Source organism: Tamandua tetradactyla, chromosome 7 (genome assembly GCF_023851605.1).
Source record: "Tamandua tetradactyla isolate mTamTet1 chromosome 7, mTamTet1.pri, whole genome shotgun sequence".
NCBI lineage: Eukaryota > Metazoa > Chordata > Mammalia > Pilosa > Myrmecophagidae > Tamandua > Tamandua tetradactyla.
In genome coordinates, this window is record NC_135333.1 from 39,074,419 (window position 1) to 39,088,715 (window position 14,297).

General features: G+C 43.7%; 1 protein-coding gene across 2 annotated transcripts in view; it reads right to left on the reverse strand.

Moving 5' to 3' along the window:
• PHF21B (PHD finger protein 21B) overlaps positions 1-14,297 on the reverse strand; it is a 139,819-nt gene that overhangs the window by 11,378 nt on the left and 114,144 nt on the right. The window contains exons 6-7 of one of the 2 annotated variants that reach the window (XM_077169142.1): positions 3,758-3,809; positions 224-300 (exon numbers count right to left, since the gene is read on the reverse strand). In XM_077169142.1, coding sequence (XP_077025257.1) covers positions 224-300; positions 3,758-3,809 — 129 coding nt within the window. The remainder of the gene's footprint in view (positions 1-223; positions 301-3,757; positions 3,810-14,297) is intronic. The other variant, XM_077169141.1, reaches the window with a different exon arrangement.

Consider the following 14,297-nt stretch of genomic DNA (forward strand, 5'->3'; position numbering starts at 1 on the left):
GAACAAAGCCAGCATTCTGACCTTCTGAATCTTCCTCTTGGTTCTGAACTTGGGAGGGCAGAGGGCAGTTATTTATCATCATCCCTGTACCTTGAGCCCAGGAGGGAGGGATGAGGGAGATGACTGGGAGAGTGAGGGAGATCCAAGGGACGCCTACCTCCCACCCACACGGGACAAGGAGTCACCACGCTCGGCCCAGAAGCTCAGGCCTGCCGGTGCTCACCTCGGTCTCCAGGAGGCTGCTGTAGGCAGGGTTGGCTGTGCTTCTTCTCTTCCGCTCTTGGCGCTTGCTCTGGATTTCTGGAAGGTACAGACACAGCAGTTATCAGTTATGTGATTCTTCCTCAACATGTCCTGGCACCACTCCCCAGCCCTCCCCCTGCCCCCCAGAACCTCTGTCTGCCTTAGCCTGCTGCGTGGCTCAGCATCCCGACCCTGCAAGAGTCTCCAGGAGTCACCCACCCGTGGCGGCACAGCTGGGGTGGCCCAGGTTGAATGCCAGACAGGCAGTAGGGTGGCAGCACCCATAATCCAGGCGCCCTCCTTCAGGCTGAAGGTGTCCCTATGTGGTCATCTGTCCTGCAGCTGCCTCTCCTGGGACCCCTTGGACACATGTGCTTTTGAGGCAGCGGCCTGGCTGAGCCACAGAGTGGGGCTCACAGTCCTGGGGAGAGCAGGTGCACACCTGCTCAGGGAGCCTCTGCCCCCCAACCCTGAAGCCTTAAACACACTCTTTTCAAGAAGGTCTGGTAGGTTTTGCTTCATGTACATTGAGGTGGTGTGCCAGGAGGCTCTAAGTAAAAGTCACTGCAGCTGGGCTGGGGCCTGTGACCCGCCTGTCTGAGTATAGCTCTTCGAATGATCCTTTCTAATCTTTATCTCCTTAGATCTCCTTAGATCTGCATTTTCTGTGTTAATGGGTTTCCTATAAGGCACTTCAGACCCTCTGTGGAAGAGAAAAGGGTCCAAGTGAGTAAATAAACAAATATTGAGAATATCATAGGGGAAAAGTTTTCAGAATGAGGACATTTTATAAAATGTTTTTATAAAAACATATTATAATAACCACAAACATAGTAGCAAAGCACTTTTATCTCAGTCTTTCCAACCCTGCAGAGTTTTACAATTTTCCTCACGTCACAGATAAGAAAACTGAGGTTTAGAGTGGGGAAGTAGATTGTCCAAGGTCATCCACTGGGTAAGCTGCAGGGTGGAGACTCAGACCCAGGTCTTCTGCCATCACTGGGAGGGCCGTACCCCCCTGCTCCATGCCACCCCATGCTACCTCGGGCCTCTAAAGGTGAGGCAAGAGCTGCTGGATTCTTTATGCTCAAGTTCAAAGGAATGTGCAAATAGTCAGACAGGAAGCTCAGGGAACATATAACTGTTCTGTGGAGGTGAGGCTGGCTCAGATGGGTCTCCTTGCCCGAAGGCCAGGCAGACCCCACCCTGTCCCTCCCAGTCCATGTTTATGCTGGGGCTCCTGCCAGGAAGGTCAGCTTTTCTGTTTGTGCTTTGGCGAGCTGGGCACAGGGCATGGGGAGGATAAGGCTTTGCTCTCCCTCTGGGGGGTCATCAGGGAAAGGCCTGGGCCCATCTCACAGCACATTTGGCTCACTGGAGAAAAGCTTGAACTTCTGCTGTAACCTGTGGGCTTTAGAAAGCATGAACTACAGAAAATGTGCAGATAATTAAAAAGTATTGGCAAAGACTCTTGAGGGACGGGAGAAAAAATATGGAACAATTAAACCCTGTCACTGGGGAAGCCCCTGAAACTCTCTCAAACATGAGGGACTCCCAAGTCTATAGGCCAAGCCCATGATCATGAGTCTTGCTCTTGTGAAGCTTTTTTATGTAGCAGAGAAGTTAAGCCCACCTATAGTTATGCCTAAGAGTTACTTTCAGAGGACCTCTTTAATTGCTCAGATGAGGCCTCTCTTTCTTTAAGCCCAACTCTGCAAGTAAAATCATTACCCTCTTCCCTATGTGGGGCATGACATCCAGGGGTGCAAGTCTCCCTGGCACCATGGGATTGACACTGACTTCCTAACCAAAAAGGGGGAAACAAATGTAACAAAATATGGTGTCAGTGGCTAAGAGAGTTCAAATAGAGTTGAGAGGCTATTCTGGAGGCTACTCTTACTCAAGCTTTAGCTAGATACTGCTAATTACCATGGTTTGCCAAACTCCAATCAAAACTATTCCTGTTAACCCTAAAGAACACTTAGGGTTCCACAAATGTTCCATGCACTATGATTACTTTCCAGAAACCTACAACCTCCAGCTGGAAGTTCCTAGGCCAGATAAGTCCTGAAACCCAGAGGGGCCAGCCTCTTCAAGAACATCAACTAGTTTCATCCCCCTATCCCATCTTATCAATAGCCATTTTCAACATGGGCATAGCCAAATATCCCTAAAGATTGGGAGAAAGATCAAAGGAGAACAAGGAGTTATAACAGAAGATAGGATTTCTTTTTAGTCTACAGTGTCTTGGAGCAGCTAGAAGGAAAAACCCAAAATTTTGGAACTGTAACTCATACCAAACTCTGAAATCTGTTCTATAACTACTCGTTACAATGTACTTTGAAACCAATTGCTTTTTTGGGTATATGTTATATTTCACAATAAAAAATGTTTGTTTGTGTTTTAAAAATAGAAACCCATAGGCTATGTACATCAGTCAGGTCCCTGCCCTTCCCTGGGTTTTATGAGTCATCTGTCAGGAGAGAGCATCTGCCTTACATTACAGAAGGTAAGTACCTGGAGCACTGCAGGTATTCAGTTCATTCCCTTCCTCTCCTCACTTTTAGAAAGGAAAGCAAATTCACCTTCCTTCCCAAACCCAAATTTAACTTGGGTGCATGCTTTTACTTTATAAACATCTTTAGCACGTGTGCTGAGTGTTCTGGAAAATGCTCTGGACCGAGAATCAGGATACCTGGGTTCTAGCACGGGCCTCATATTGACCAGCCGTGTGACCCTGGGTAAGCGAGTGGATTTCTCTGGCCTCAGCTTCTCCACGTGGAGAAGAGAGTTGGTTTCAATGGTTTCCAAGCCCTCAGATTCTATGATGCTGCTCACAGCTCATGTTGTAATAGACTGCCTCAGTAAAGTCCAACAGCACCTCTTTTCAGGGTCATGGTGATCTGTCTGCTCAGATAAATTAATGCTCCTATGTCCACGGACACATTTGATAGGAAACCCGAGTCCACAGGCTGGTTCCACAACAGGTGGTGGCTAACACACATGCATTGTGGACCCTGCTCTTGCTGCTTTACAACAATCCCACATGGAAGGTTTGGTTATTACCCCATTTTACAGATAGGGAAACCGAGGCAAAGAGAAGTTAAGTACCCTGCCCAAATTTGTGCTGTAAGCAAAGGGTGGAGCTGGGCAGGCTGGTTCCAGTGACCTGCATTTGGGGCAGGGAGCCCACATGGTTCCTCTAATAAAACAAGAAAGTGCAGCAGCAGGTTTTGTGCAGACTTTCACAGAGCCGAGTCAGGAAGAGTGGGGGTGCTTGTCGTTTGACTTTGTGATGACACGACCAGCCTCTGACAACTAGTACAGAGCTCCCAGAAGGTTGGGTCCACGTTAGGCCCTGCCACCTGACCTGGGACATTTTGTGACCTGCTGCTTCTCTCTGATGCCCCCTCTACTTCCAGGCAGGCCACTGGGCCTGTATCTTCTGCAATCATGCCCAGTCACCCCGCCCTGTCTTGTGGACCAGGCCAGCCTGCGCAGTCCAGATCCTCACCTTCCAAGTGTTCTGTTGTAACCAGGCCCAGTGCTACCATGAAGGCGATTTTCTGAGAAGGGAAACAGAGAAACGTTAACAGGGCCTTCAACAGTCATTCATTCATTCACTTGCTCACCAAGCACTTTCTGAGCACCCAACTCCATGGCACGCGTGGGGCTAGAGCTCAACAACTGAGGCCCCCGAATTCTAGATACCAAGTAGTTTTGAAGAAACACTCAGGATATCTGCTTCCCAGTAATGGGGATCATCCAGACGAGCTCTAGGGAGCAACTGAGGGTCCCTGAAAACTCTGGATAAACACCCTTTCTCAAGTATATTTTAAAGCCCTAAAGTGCACAACATTGGGTTGGTCCAAACCATTGATTCAAAACACATTGTCATTATCGGTCCTTTCATGGCTCTCTTCATTTATTTAACAAAAAATTAAAAGCTGAATAAACAATAAAACGAACCACCAGGAATCCACCAATGAACACAAAAACCAAACCTTGTCTGACAGGCTGCATCTTTTCTGAGCTTCTCTTATCTCCTCCCTTTTGCACCCCCTCCAGCGATCCTGCTCTTGAGTTCTCTAATTATCATTCCCTTGATTTTCTGTTGACACATATACTTTTTATCACATATGCACATGTCTAAACAAGGTATTAGTTTGATCAGTTTTTACTTTATAAACAGGCATCCTAATATTTACAGTCTATGCATGTGTTTTTTCTTTCACTCTACATTCTTCCACTGTGGTAGGCAGAAGCCTAAGAGGGCCTCAAAGGTTCTGACCCTTGAAGGTAGAATAATCTCCTTTCCTTGAATGCAAATACGATGGGACAGTCATTCCTTTGGTTACACAACGTTGAGCAAGAGTCCAATGTAGCAGATTAGAGTGAGAGTCTCCTGCTAGCTTGGAAGGACCCACCGTGAGTTCTACAGCACCCCTGGTGTGAAAGGACCCCTGGAGGGGTCCCATCACAAGGACAGAGGGTAGCCTCTGTGAGCTGAGTGACCATGACTGACACCCAGCAAGACAACTGGGACCTCAGTCCTACAACCATAAGGAACTGCATTCTGCCAATGACCTGAGCGAGCCTGAAAGGGACCTTGAGCTCCAGATGGAGCTTCAGATTGGGTGACCCCTTGATTTCAGCCTGAGACCCCAACCAGAGAATCCAGCTGAGCTCTGCCTTGACTCCTGACTACAGAAATGATGATATAATTAATGGGTATTATTTTCAGCAACCAAGTTTGTTATGCAGCAATAGAAAACTAATACATCTGCTGACAGGCATTTCAGTTACTTCTAGTTTTTCTGTTGTTAGTAGAAACTGCTGTTATCCACCTTGTTGTACTTGTCTATTAGTGCATATGGGCAAGAATTTCTTTTGGGCATCTAACCAGGAGCTGGGTCACAGGGTTATAAAATGTTAACATTTTCAAGACACAGCCAAAATATTTCCAAAAACAGTTGTACCAATTTACACGCAACTCTAAGTGCATGAGAGAGATTCCTATGAAGCACCCTGGAGAACCCTGTGCTTCCAGGGGTCCATTAATTAATTAAAGTTAATTAGATGGAATTCTATGAAGAATTCCTCTGTTTAGGAAAATACTTAGAAGTATCTAAGGTATTTTTAAAACATTTGTGTAATCTAGTTACAATGCGCTGTGAGCAAGGAACATGACCTGCACAACTTCTTTCTTTTGTTTATAAACTTATTTAATCAATTTTCTTAAGTATTTCTGTAGGCACTTGAGAAGATGTCACAGCCTTTGTAGGATATATTCTGTTGAAGTCATAAGCATTTATTTCTCCTTATTAATTACATTGCTCAAATCTTCTACAATGCTTTTTTCTACTCGCATATCGCAGGTTCATTCTCAGCAAATATTTGTAGAAAGCATACTAAGTGTTAACACTGTGTCAGGTGCTGGGTGTATAATGGGAAGCAAAACAAACATGGAGCTGGGGAGGGAGCTACAATTTTTTGTTAATTTGTGCTTTAGCACATAAGAGTTCAACATTGCTATGTCCTCAAAATTAATTTCACCTCTTAGAAATACAAAATGGCTCTTTTTTCTTGTTTAATGTTTTTTTTTTCCTTGAGGTCTATCTGATTGAACCTATTTTTGTAAAGTAAATCAGAATATCCAACAAACATTTCACAGCATCTAATAGTGGATAAATGTTCGCTATGGGCCAGGCACTGTCAGATATATTAATTCATTTAAGCCTCCCAATAGGTACATAAGCTGAGGCCAAGTGAGATGCAGTGATAGGACTGGTCTGAGAGGCTGGTAAGGTGGGCTCAGGAGGTGATTTGAGCTCCTGATTACATGCAGCTTAGAAAGATGGAACTGGGGATTCAAACAATGTGCTTCAAAATCCCACAGCATTTGTGAGAGCCACAACCACCTCTGATCCTGCCAACATCAAATGCTCACCAGCAACCTCAACACGTTACAATCACCAGAGAGCTGCTCTGGTTTCTCATGATTTATTACTGAAAAGAGATTCAGCATCAAGTCGTTAGGCCAATGATTCAATTCAATTAGTGCCAGGACATGGTGACTTCTATCAGGATTTGTGCATTTTGTTCCCTGCTGTGATTCTTCCAAGAGTCAAGGAAGGAAGCAGGCACTTGGGATCCACTTGTCCCCCTACACAGGTATAGGAAGCACTGGGGGAAGGGCAGCCTTCCCACTGTCCATCATTCTTGCACTCCAAGCCTCAGGATTCCCCACATCTCCCTCTACCACACTTACCCCATCAGGTGGTCGTCTCTCTTTATACACTTTCTCAAACCCACCCTTCTCTCCATCCCCAGGCCTCCCTGCCTCCAGGTGCCCAGTCCAGCTCAGGCTCCCCTCCCTGCATCACTGGTCAAAGCCCAGACTCCCAGGCTGACATTTAAGGCAACTCAAGCTTGGATCTTACACTTTTCCTGTTTGATCTCCCGGCACAGGTCCTCTGCATCCCCCTTCCCACTCACTGCACACAACAGGCACACATGCTCAGATGGATGACTCCAAGTCCCCTGGTAGACCATGGGTTCAGGCCTCCTCATCACTGCACACACCATTCCCTTCCCCTGTGACAACCCTCTACAAGAATGACTGTCCCACACTACCAGCCCTATGCATCCCCTGCAAGGGCTGTGAAATGGATACAGGCCTGCTAGATTCTGCAAATGAGTGGCACAGGGCCTGGGTCAAAGCAGGTAGGCAGAAGAAATCCTGGTGACTCTTGCTAGTGACCCACTTGCAAATATCTGCACACATGAAGAGGCCATAAACTTGTGGATGATTTAATTATTAATGAGGGCCCATTTGGGTCCTGTTGGCCAATTTCACCTTCAGCAAACCTTCCTCAGCTATTTGAGAGGCTCATTCTGAAGGGAGAAAGGTATTCTACTTTTCAAATTAATTCTCAGTATCGGCTTATTATTATGATTGGGTGAGAGAGGCACTGGAAGGCCTCCTGTTTTAACAAAATTAAGTAAATTAAAAGGAAAGATATTCCTTTCTGACTCCAGCAGCGAAAACAGTGACTATTTACCCAAAGTGCCCTCTGACAGAGCTCAATATTCTTGGAACAAGGTTAAAGATGAGTGAGAAGAGGACAAAACTTATTTCTTCTGTTAAATCCACAAATACAGGATTAAGTCTAGATGATTCTGTGAAGACCGGATGGCTCCCTCAGCAAGGAGTCTGTTGACTGATGCGGAGGGGACTTGACACCCTGCAGAGGAGAGAAGCCCTCCTGAATTATCCAATTTGTAATACACCTACCCTTGCATTAGCACTGTATAATGAATACAGTGGCTTGCTTTCATTGTTTTCCTACCTCAGAAACAGTTTGTAATGTAGAAATGTTCCACTCCTGGAAAGTCTGGTGAACCTTACTGTGCTGGTTTGGAACTATAGTATACCTCAGAAAAGCCATGTTCTTTAATCTCGATTCAAGATTGATGAGATGGCTAAGTGGACTTTTTGCTTAGGTTGTTTCTATGGAGATGTGACATACCCAACTGTGGGTGTGACCTTTTGATTAGATGGAGATGTGACCCTGCCCATTCTTGATTAGTTTGCTGGAGTCCTTTAGAAGGGGAAGCATTCTGACACAGACATTTGGAGATTCTTGGAGTGCTCAGTGAGATGCACAGGGACGCCGTTTGAAACCAGGGCACAGACACTTGAAGAGAAAAAAATCTCCGGCCCTGAGAGATACTAATAACTAAGAGATGAAACTCAGAGTTTTGCCCCAGAACAGCTAAGTGAGACCCAAAGCCATTTAAAGAGGAAGCTACTTGAATCAGAAGGTGGAAGTAACACAACCAGGAATAAGGACCAGCCGCTGCTAGTCACGTGCCTTCCCATGTGACAGACCTCGGCCTTTCTTCAGAGTCAAGGTATCTGTCTCTGGATGCCTTAGTTTGGACATTTTAGGCCTTAAAACTGTCAACTTGTAACTTAGTAAATCTCCTTTATAAAAGCAGATCCATTACTGGTATTTTGAATTCGGCAGCTTCAGCAAACTAAAACAGTTATCCATAAAACAATCTGGGCCCCATTTCGGCTTTAGTAGCTGTTTGGTTTTTTGGAGGGGGATTGGGTGACAGGCAAGCATGGTAACTTTTGGATTTCTAGTTTCATTTCTTTAATAGTTTTTGTACTTAAAGATTTTCAATTTATTTCCTAAAAAAACTATCCATTTTATATTCTAAAATTTGCCAATGCAAATTAAAATTAAAAATACTTAACAACTGAAAATACTCTGTGACTTAGCCATCTCATTCATTCATTCATTTTAAAGAAAAACAAGGAAAGAGCATGAACACCTACTTCACAAAGAACTCTACTGATGCCCAATCACTCTTTTTTTCTGGGCCCAATTTAAAAAAAAATTCTGAATAGTTTTTCTTTTCTTTCTTAACCAGTCTTGCTAGACATTTACACTTTAAATTTTTTTAAAGAACTTTCAGTGCTCTTAAGTGTGTCTTTTGTGTATTTCTTATTTCACTAATTTCTCTTTTCATATCTCATTTTCGCTTTTCATATCAATCATTTTCTTTCTATTTTTGGGGGGGTTCTGTTATTCTTTTCCTAGCATCTTGCTACAAAACTTGTCATTTATTTTCACTCTTTCCTGACTTAAAAGACAAAATATTTACATTTAAGTATCATTTTAGCTACATCTGACAAATTTTAATGTTTAATATTTATATTATAGTTTAGTTTAATAATTTTCACAATTTCCATTGTAATTTCGGAATAAACATGTTCCTAAATGTGTGTGTTTCTGTCTCTGGCTGTGTTAGGGGTGGGTGCATGTGGCAGAGCACCTCGCTGCTCAGAAGCTCCAGGGACCAGCAGTTTTAGCTCACTGGGGGCCTCCTGGTAATGCAGAGTCCCAAGGCCCACCTCAAACCACCTAACTAGAATCAGTATTTTAACAAGACCTTCATGTGCCTGTTAAAGTTTGAAATGCGCTTAGAAATTAGAGGAAACCGTAAGGTTAAAGAGAGCAATGAACCAATGGTGGCTGTGCAGAGGGGAAAACTATGATCCTTGTCCCAGGTTCTCCAATCACCTAGAGATACAATGTCAGCTCTTCTGGGTAAAGGCTATCACATCTTTGCCCTGACCTCCCTTGATTAGCAGTCTCAGTTAACCAGAGTGTCGCCTAGGATCTGAAGTCACAAGAAAACATTCCGGGAGACCAGTATGCAGGCCTCAACCTTCATACCTGGGTTCCTGGGTTCTAGGTCTTGGAGACAGTTCAGACTCAGACTATCCTAATAAACTCAGGGTTATGGCACCCTGCCCACAAAGGGTTACAAACAGCAAATTTGAAGTAGATGAGAAGGAACTAAGTGGAGTATGGGGTCAGGTGAGGTTTACAATGAGAACTGACAGTAGAATATAAGTATAGCTCTAATGATTTCATGCTTATTTAGTTCAATAGCCCCACTCACACCTCAAAAACAGTGACTTGATTCTTAAAGAGTGGTTCTCAACCCTGGCTGTGCATTAGAATCCCAGAGAAGTCCTTTAAAAAAATACTCATGAAAGGGGGGAAATTCAACTTCCTCAAGTGGAGAATTCTTGATATTCCCACAAAAGTGGGGACAACCAAAGCAATAGGCTAAGCCCCCAATCCTGGGGTTTGTTCAGATGAAACTTAACCCTGCAAAGGACAGGCTAAGCCTACTTAAAATTAGGCCTAAGAGTCACCCACAAAAGAACCTCTTTTGTTGCTCATATGTGGCCTCTGTCTCTCAGGCAACATGACAAGCAAACTCACGGCCCACCCCCTCTCTACATGGGACATGGCTTCCAGGGGTGTGGACCATCCTGGCAATGTGGGACAGAAATCCTAGAATGAGCTAGGACTCAGCACCAGGGGATTGAGAAAACCTTCTCGACTTAAGGGGGAAATGAGAAATGAGACAAAATAAAGAGTCAATAGCCGAGAGATCCCAAACAGAGTTGAGAGGTTATCCTGGAGGTTATTCTTATGCATTAAATAGATATGACCTTTTAGTAAATGTCTAACAGAGAGGGTGGAGGGAACTGCCTGAAAATGTAGAGCTGTGTTCCAGTAGCCATGTTTCTTGAAGATGATTATATAATGATATATAGCTTTTGCAGTGTGACTGTGTGATTGTGAAAACCTTGTGTCTGATGCTTCTTTTATCTACCTTATGGACAGATGAGTAAAACATATGGATTGAAGATAAATAAATAATAGGGGGAACAAATGTTGAAATGAATTAAGTAGATTGAAATGCTAGTGATCAATGAAAGCGTGGCGTAAGGGGTATGGGTATGGTATGTATGAATTTCTTTCTGTTTTCTTTTTATTTCTTTTTCTGAATTGATGAAGATGTTCTAAAATGATCATGATAATGAATATACAACTATGTGATAAAAAAAAGAATGCTCATATTGTGTGTTGATCGGTTTTATTAATAAAATTTTTTTAGAAAACCCAAACTGTTGAACTCTTTAAAAAAAAACTCACACCCAATCCCCACCACTTAGAGATTCTTGTTTCATTGGTCTGGGATGGGGATGGGCTCAGGCAGGTTACAAAGCTTTCCAGGTGACTCCAATAGGCAACCAGATTGCAGAGGGTGCTTTCTAGTTAGCAAATATTGATGGCTGATTTCTAATTTAACTGTATGATGGTTAGAAAGCAGGGATTGCACAATGCCAAACCCTGAAAACAAACAGTTCTTATTTTCTCAAGCTATTCGATTTCTGGGCTGGGAGAGCTGGTTGGGAGTTCACAGAAGGTTAGAATTCCTTCTCCAACAGCTGAGGCCACAGTGATGTGGGCTTTCCAAGGTGCATCTACCAAGCCCACTGTCAGAACATCAGGTCCCTTTAGATTAGTACTCTCTCCTTTACAACAGGAAATGTGCAAGTCATAGGCTTTGAACTGTCAAATGTATTCTATTTAAATGCATGCAAAAAATGAACTGCCTGGAAGATCATGTATCTCAGAATAAAAGGGGGAGGTGAACTCTGGAAAACACACCCAAAATGTCACCAAGGATCTGGTCACAATGTCAGTGTTGGCACTAAACTTTACTACTATTACTATTATTACTATAATGATTGATAGTTTGGCTACGTATAGAATTAGAGCAGACAGAATTCTCTTTTGGATTTTTGAAGGCAAGATCCATTTTTTCTTGCTTCTAGTATTGATGATGAAAAAATGAAAGTTGAGAAGATGGTGGCTTAGTGAGGTACGTGCGTCTTAGTTCCTCCTCCAGAGCAACTACTAGGTGAACAGAAACAGTGCAGAACAGCTCCCGGGGCCACGGCAGGGAATGGACACACAGCGTACCCCAGTCTGGACTGGCTAGTCTGACTGCGAGACTCGGCTGTGCTGAGATCCCCGAGCGGCGCGTGATTCCCCGAGCAGCGGCAGTGGTGGTGGCCGGAGCTCCTCCCTCCCTCCTTCCCGGGCCGGCTGAGAGTCTCGGAGAGGCAAGATTCCCAAGCCGCGGCGGCCGGCGCCCCTCTTTTGCGGGCAGCTTCCTGGACCGGCTACGAGTCTCAGATCAGAGGGCTACCCAAGCTGCAGTGGCCCTCCCCCGCGGGCGGCTTCCTGGTCTGGTGGTGAATTCCCCAGGCCGCAGCGGCCAGTGACCGATGCCCCTCCCCCGCGGGCGGCTTCCTGGTCCGGTGGCGAATTCCCCGGGCCGCGGCGGCCGGCAATCGACACCCCTCCAGGGAGAGGAGGGAATTTCCGACAGTGGCAGGGACTGGGTCCAACCAAACACCAATAGGGGAATTAATAAAGGAGCCACAGGGTCCCCGCAAGCCGTGGAGGCTGACGCCCCCACCACGCGCGGCCCCCCGGACCAACTGAGAGAATTGGACCGGAAATCCCCAGGTCGCGGAGAACGGTGAATGGGGGGATCCCTTCCAAACACGTGAGACAAATGTGTGCCATGAATGCCACCTACTGGGCAGGATAAGAAAAACAGAACCCAGAGATTTCACAGAAAAATCTTACAACCTTGTTGGGTACGACACCCAGGGAAATCTGACTAAATGCCCAGATGCCAGCAGAAGGTAACGGTTCATGCTCAGAAGATTGAGAACATGGCCCAGTCAAAGGAACAAACCAATAGTTCAAATGAGATACAGGAGCTGAGACAACTAATGCTGAATATACGAACAGAAATGGAAAAACTCTTCAAAAATGAAATCGAAAAATTGAGGGAGGACATGAAGAAGACATGGGCTGAACAAAAAGAATAAATAGAAAAACTGAAAAAACAAATCACAGAACTTATGGAAGTGAAGGATAAAGTAGAAAAGATGGAAAAAACAATGGATACCTACAATGATAGATTTAAAGAGACAGAAGATAGAATTAGTGATTTGGAGGATGGAACATCTGAATGCCAAAAAGAAACAGAATCTATCAAGAAAAGAATGGAAAAATTTGAACAGGGTATCAGGGAACTCAAGGACAATATGAACCACACAAATATACGTGCTGTGGGTGTCCCAGAAGGAGACGAGAAGGGAAAAGGAGGAGAAAAACTAATGGAAGAAATTATCACTGAAAATTTCCCAACTCTTATGAAAGACCTAAAATTACAGATCCAAGAAGTGCAGGGCACCCCAAAGAGATTAGACCCAAATAGGCGTTCTCCAAGACACTTACTAGTTAGAATGTCAGAGGTCAAAGAGAAAGAGAGGATCTTGAAAGCAGCAAGAGAAAAACAATCCATCACATACAAGGGAAACCCAATAAGACTATGTGTAGATTTCTCAGCAGAAACCATGGAAGCTAGAAGACAGTGGGATGATATATTTAAGTTACTAAAAGAGAAAAACTGCCAACCAAGACTCCTATAGCCAGCAAAATTGTCCTTCAAAAATGAGGGAGAAATTAAAACATTTTCAGACAAAAAGTCATTGAGAGAATTTGTGACCTAGAGACCAGCTCTGCAAGAAATACTAAAGGGAGCACTAGAGTCAGATGCAAAAAGACAGAAGAGAGAGGTATGGAGAAGAGTGTAGAAAGAAGGAAAATCAGATATGATATATATAATACAAAAGGGAAAATGTTAGAGGAAAATATTATTCAAACAGTAATAACACTAAATGTTAATGGACTGAATTCCCCAATCAAAAGACAAAGACTGGCAGAATGGATTAAAAAACAGGATCTTTCTATTTGCTGTCTACAGGAAACACATCTTAGACCCAAAGATAAACATAGGTTGAAAGTGAAAGGTTGGGAAAAGATATTTCATGCAAATAACAACCAGAAAAGAGCAGGAGGGGCTATACTAATATCCAACAAATTAGACTTCAAATGTAAAACAGTTAAAAGAGACAAAGAAGGACACTATCTACTAATAAAAGGAACAATTCAACAAGAAGACATAACAATCATAAATATTTATGCACCGAACCAGAATGCCCCAAAATACGTGAGGAATGCACTGCAAGCACTACAAAGGGAAATAGACTCATATACCATAACAGTTGGAGTCTTCAATTCATCACTCTCAACAATGGACAGAACATCTAGACAGAGGATCAATAAAGAAATAGAGAATCTGAATATTACTATAAATGAGCTAAACTTAACAGGCATTTATAGGACATTACATCCCACAACAGCAGGATACACCTTTTTCTCAAGTGCTCATGGATCATTCTCAAAGATAGACCATATGCTGGGTCACAAAGCAAGTCTTAACAAATTTAAAAAGATTGAAATCATACACAACACTTTCTCGGATCATAAAGGACTGAAGTTGGAAATCAATAATAGGCCGAGTGCCAGAAAATTCACAAATACGTGGAGGCTCAACAACACACTCTTAAACAATGAGTGGGTAAAAGAAGAAATTACAAGAGAAATTAGCAAATACCTCGAGGTGAATGAAAATGAAAACACAACATATCAAAACTTATGGGACACAACAAAGGCAGTGCTAAGAGGGAAATTTATTGCCCTAAATGCATATATCAGAAAAGGAGAAAAGGCAAAAATTCAGGAATT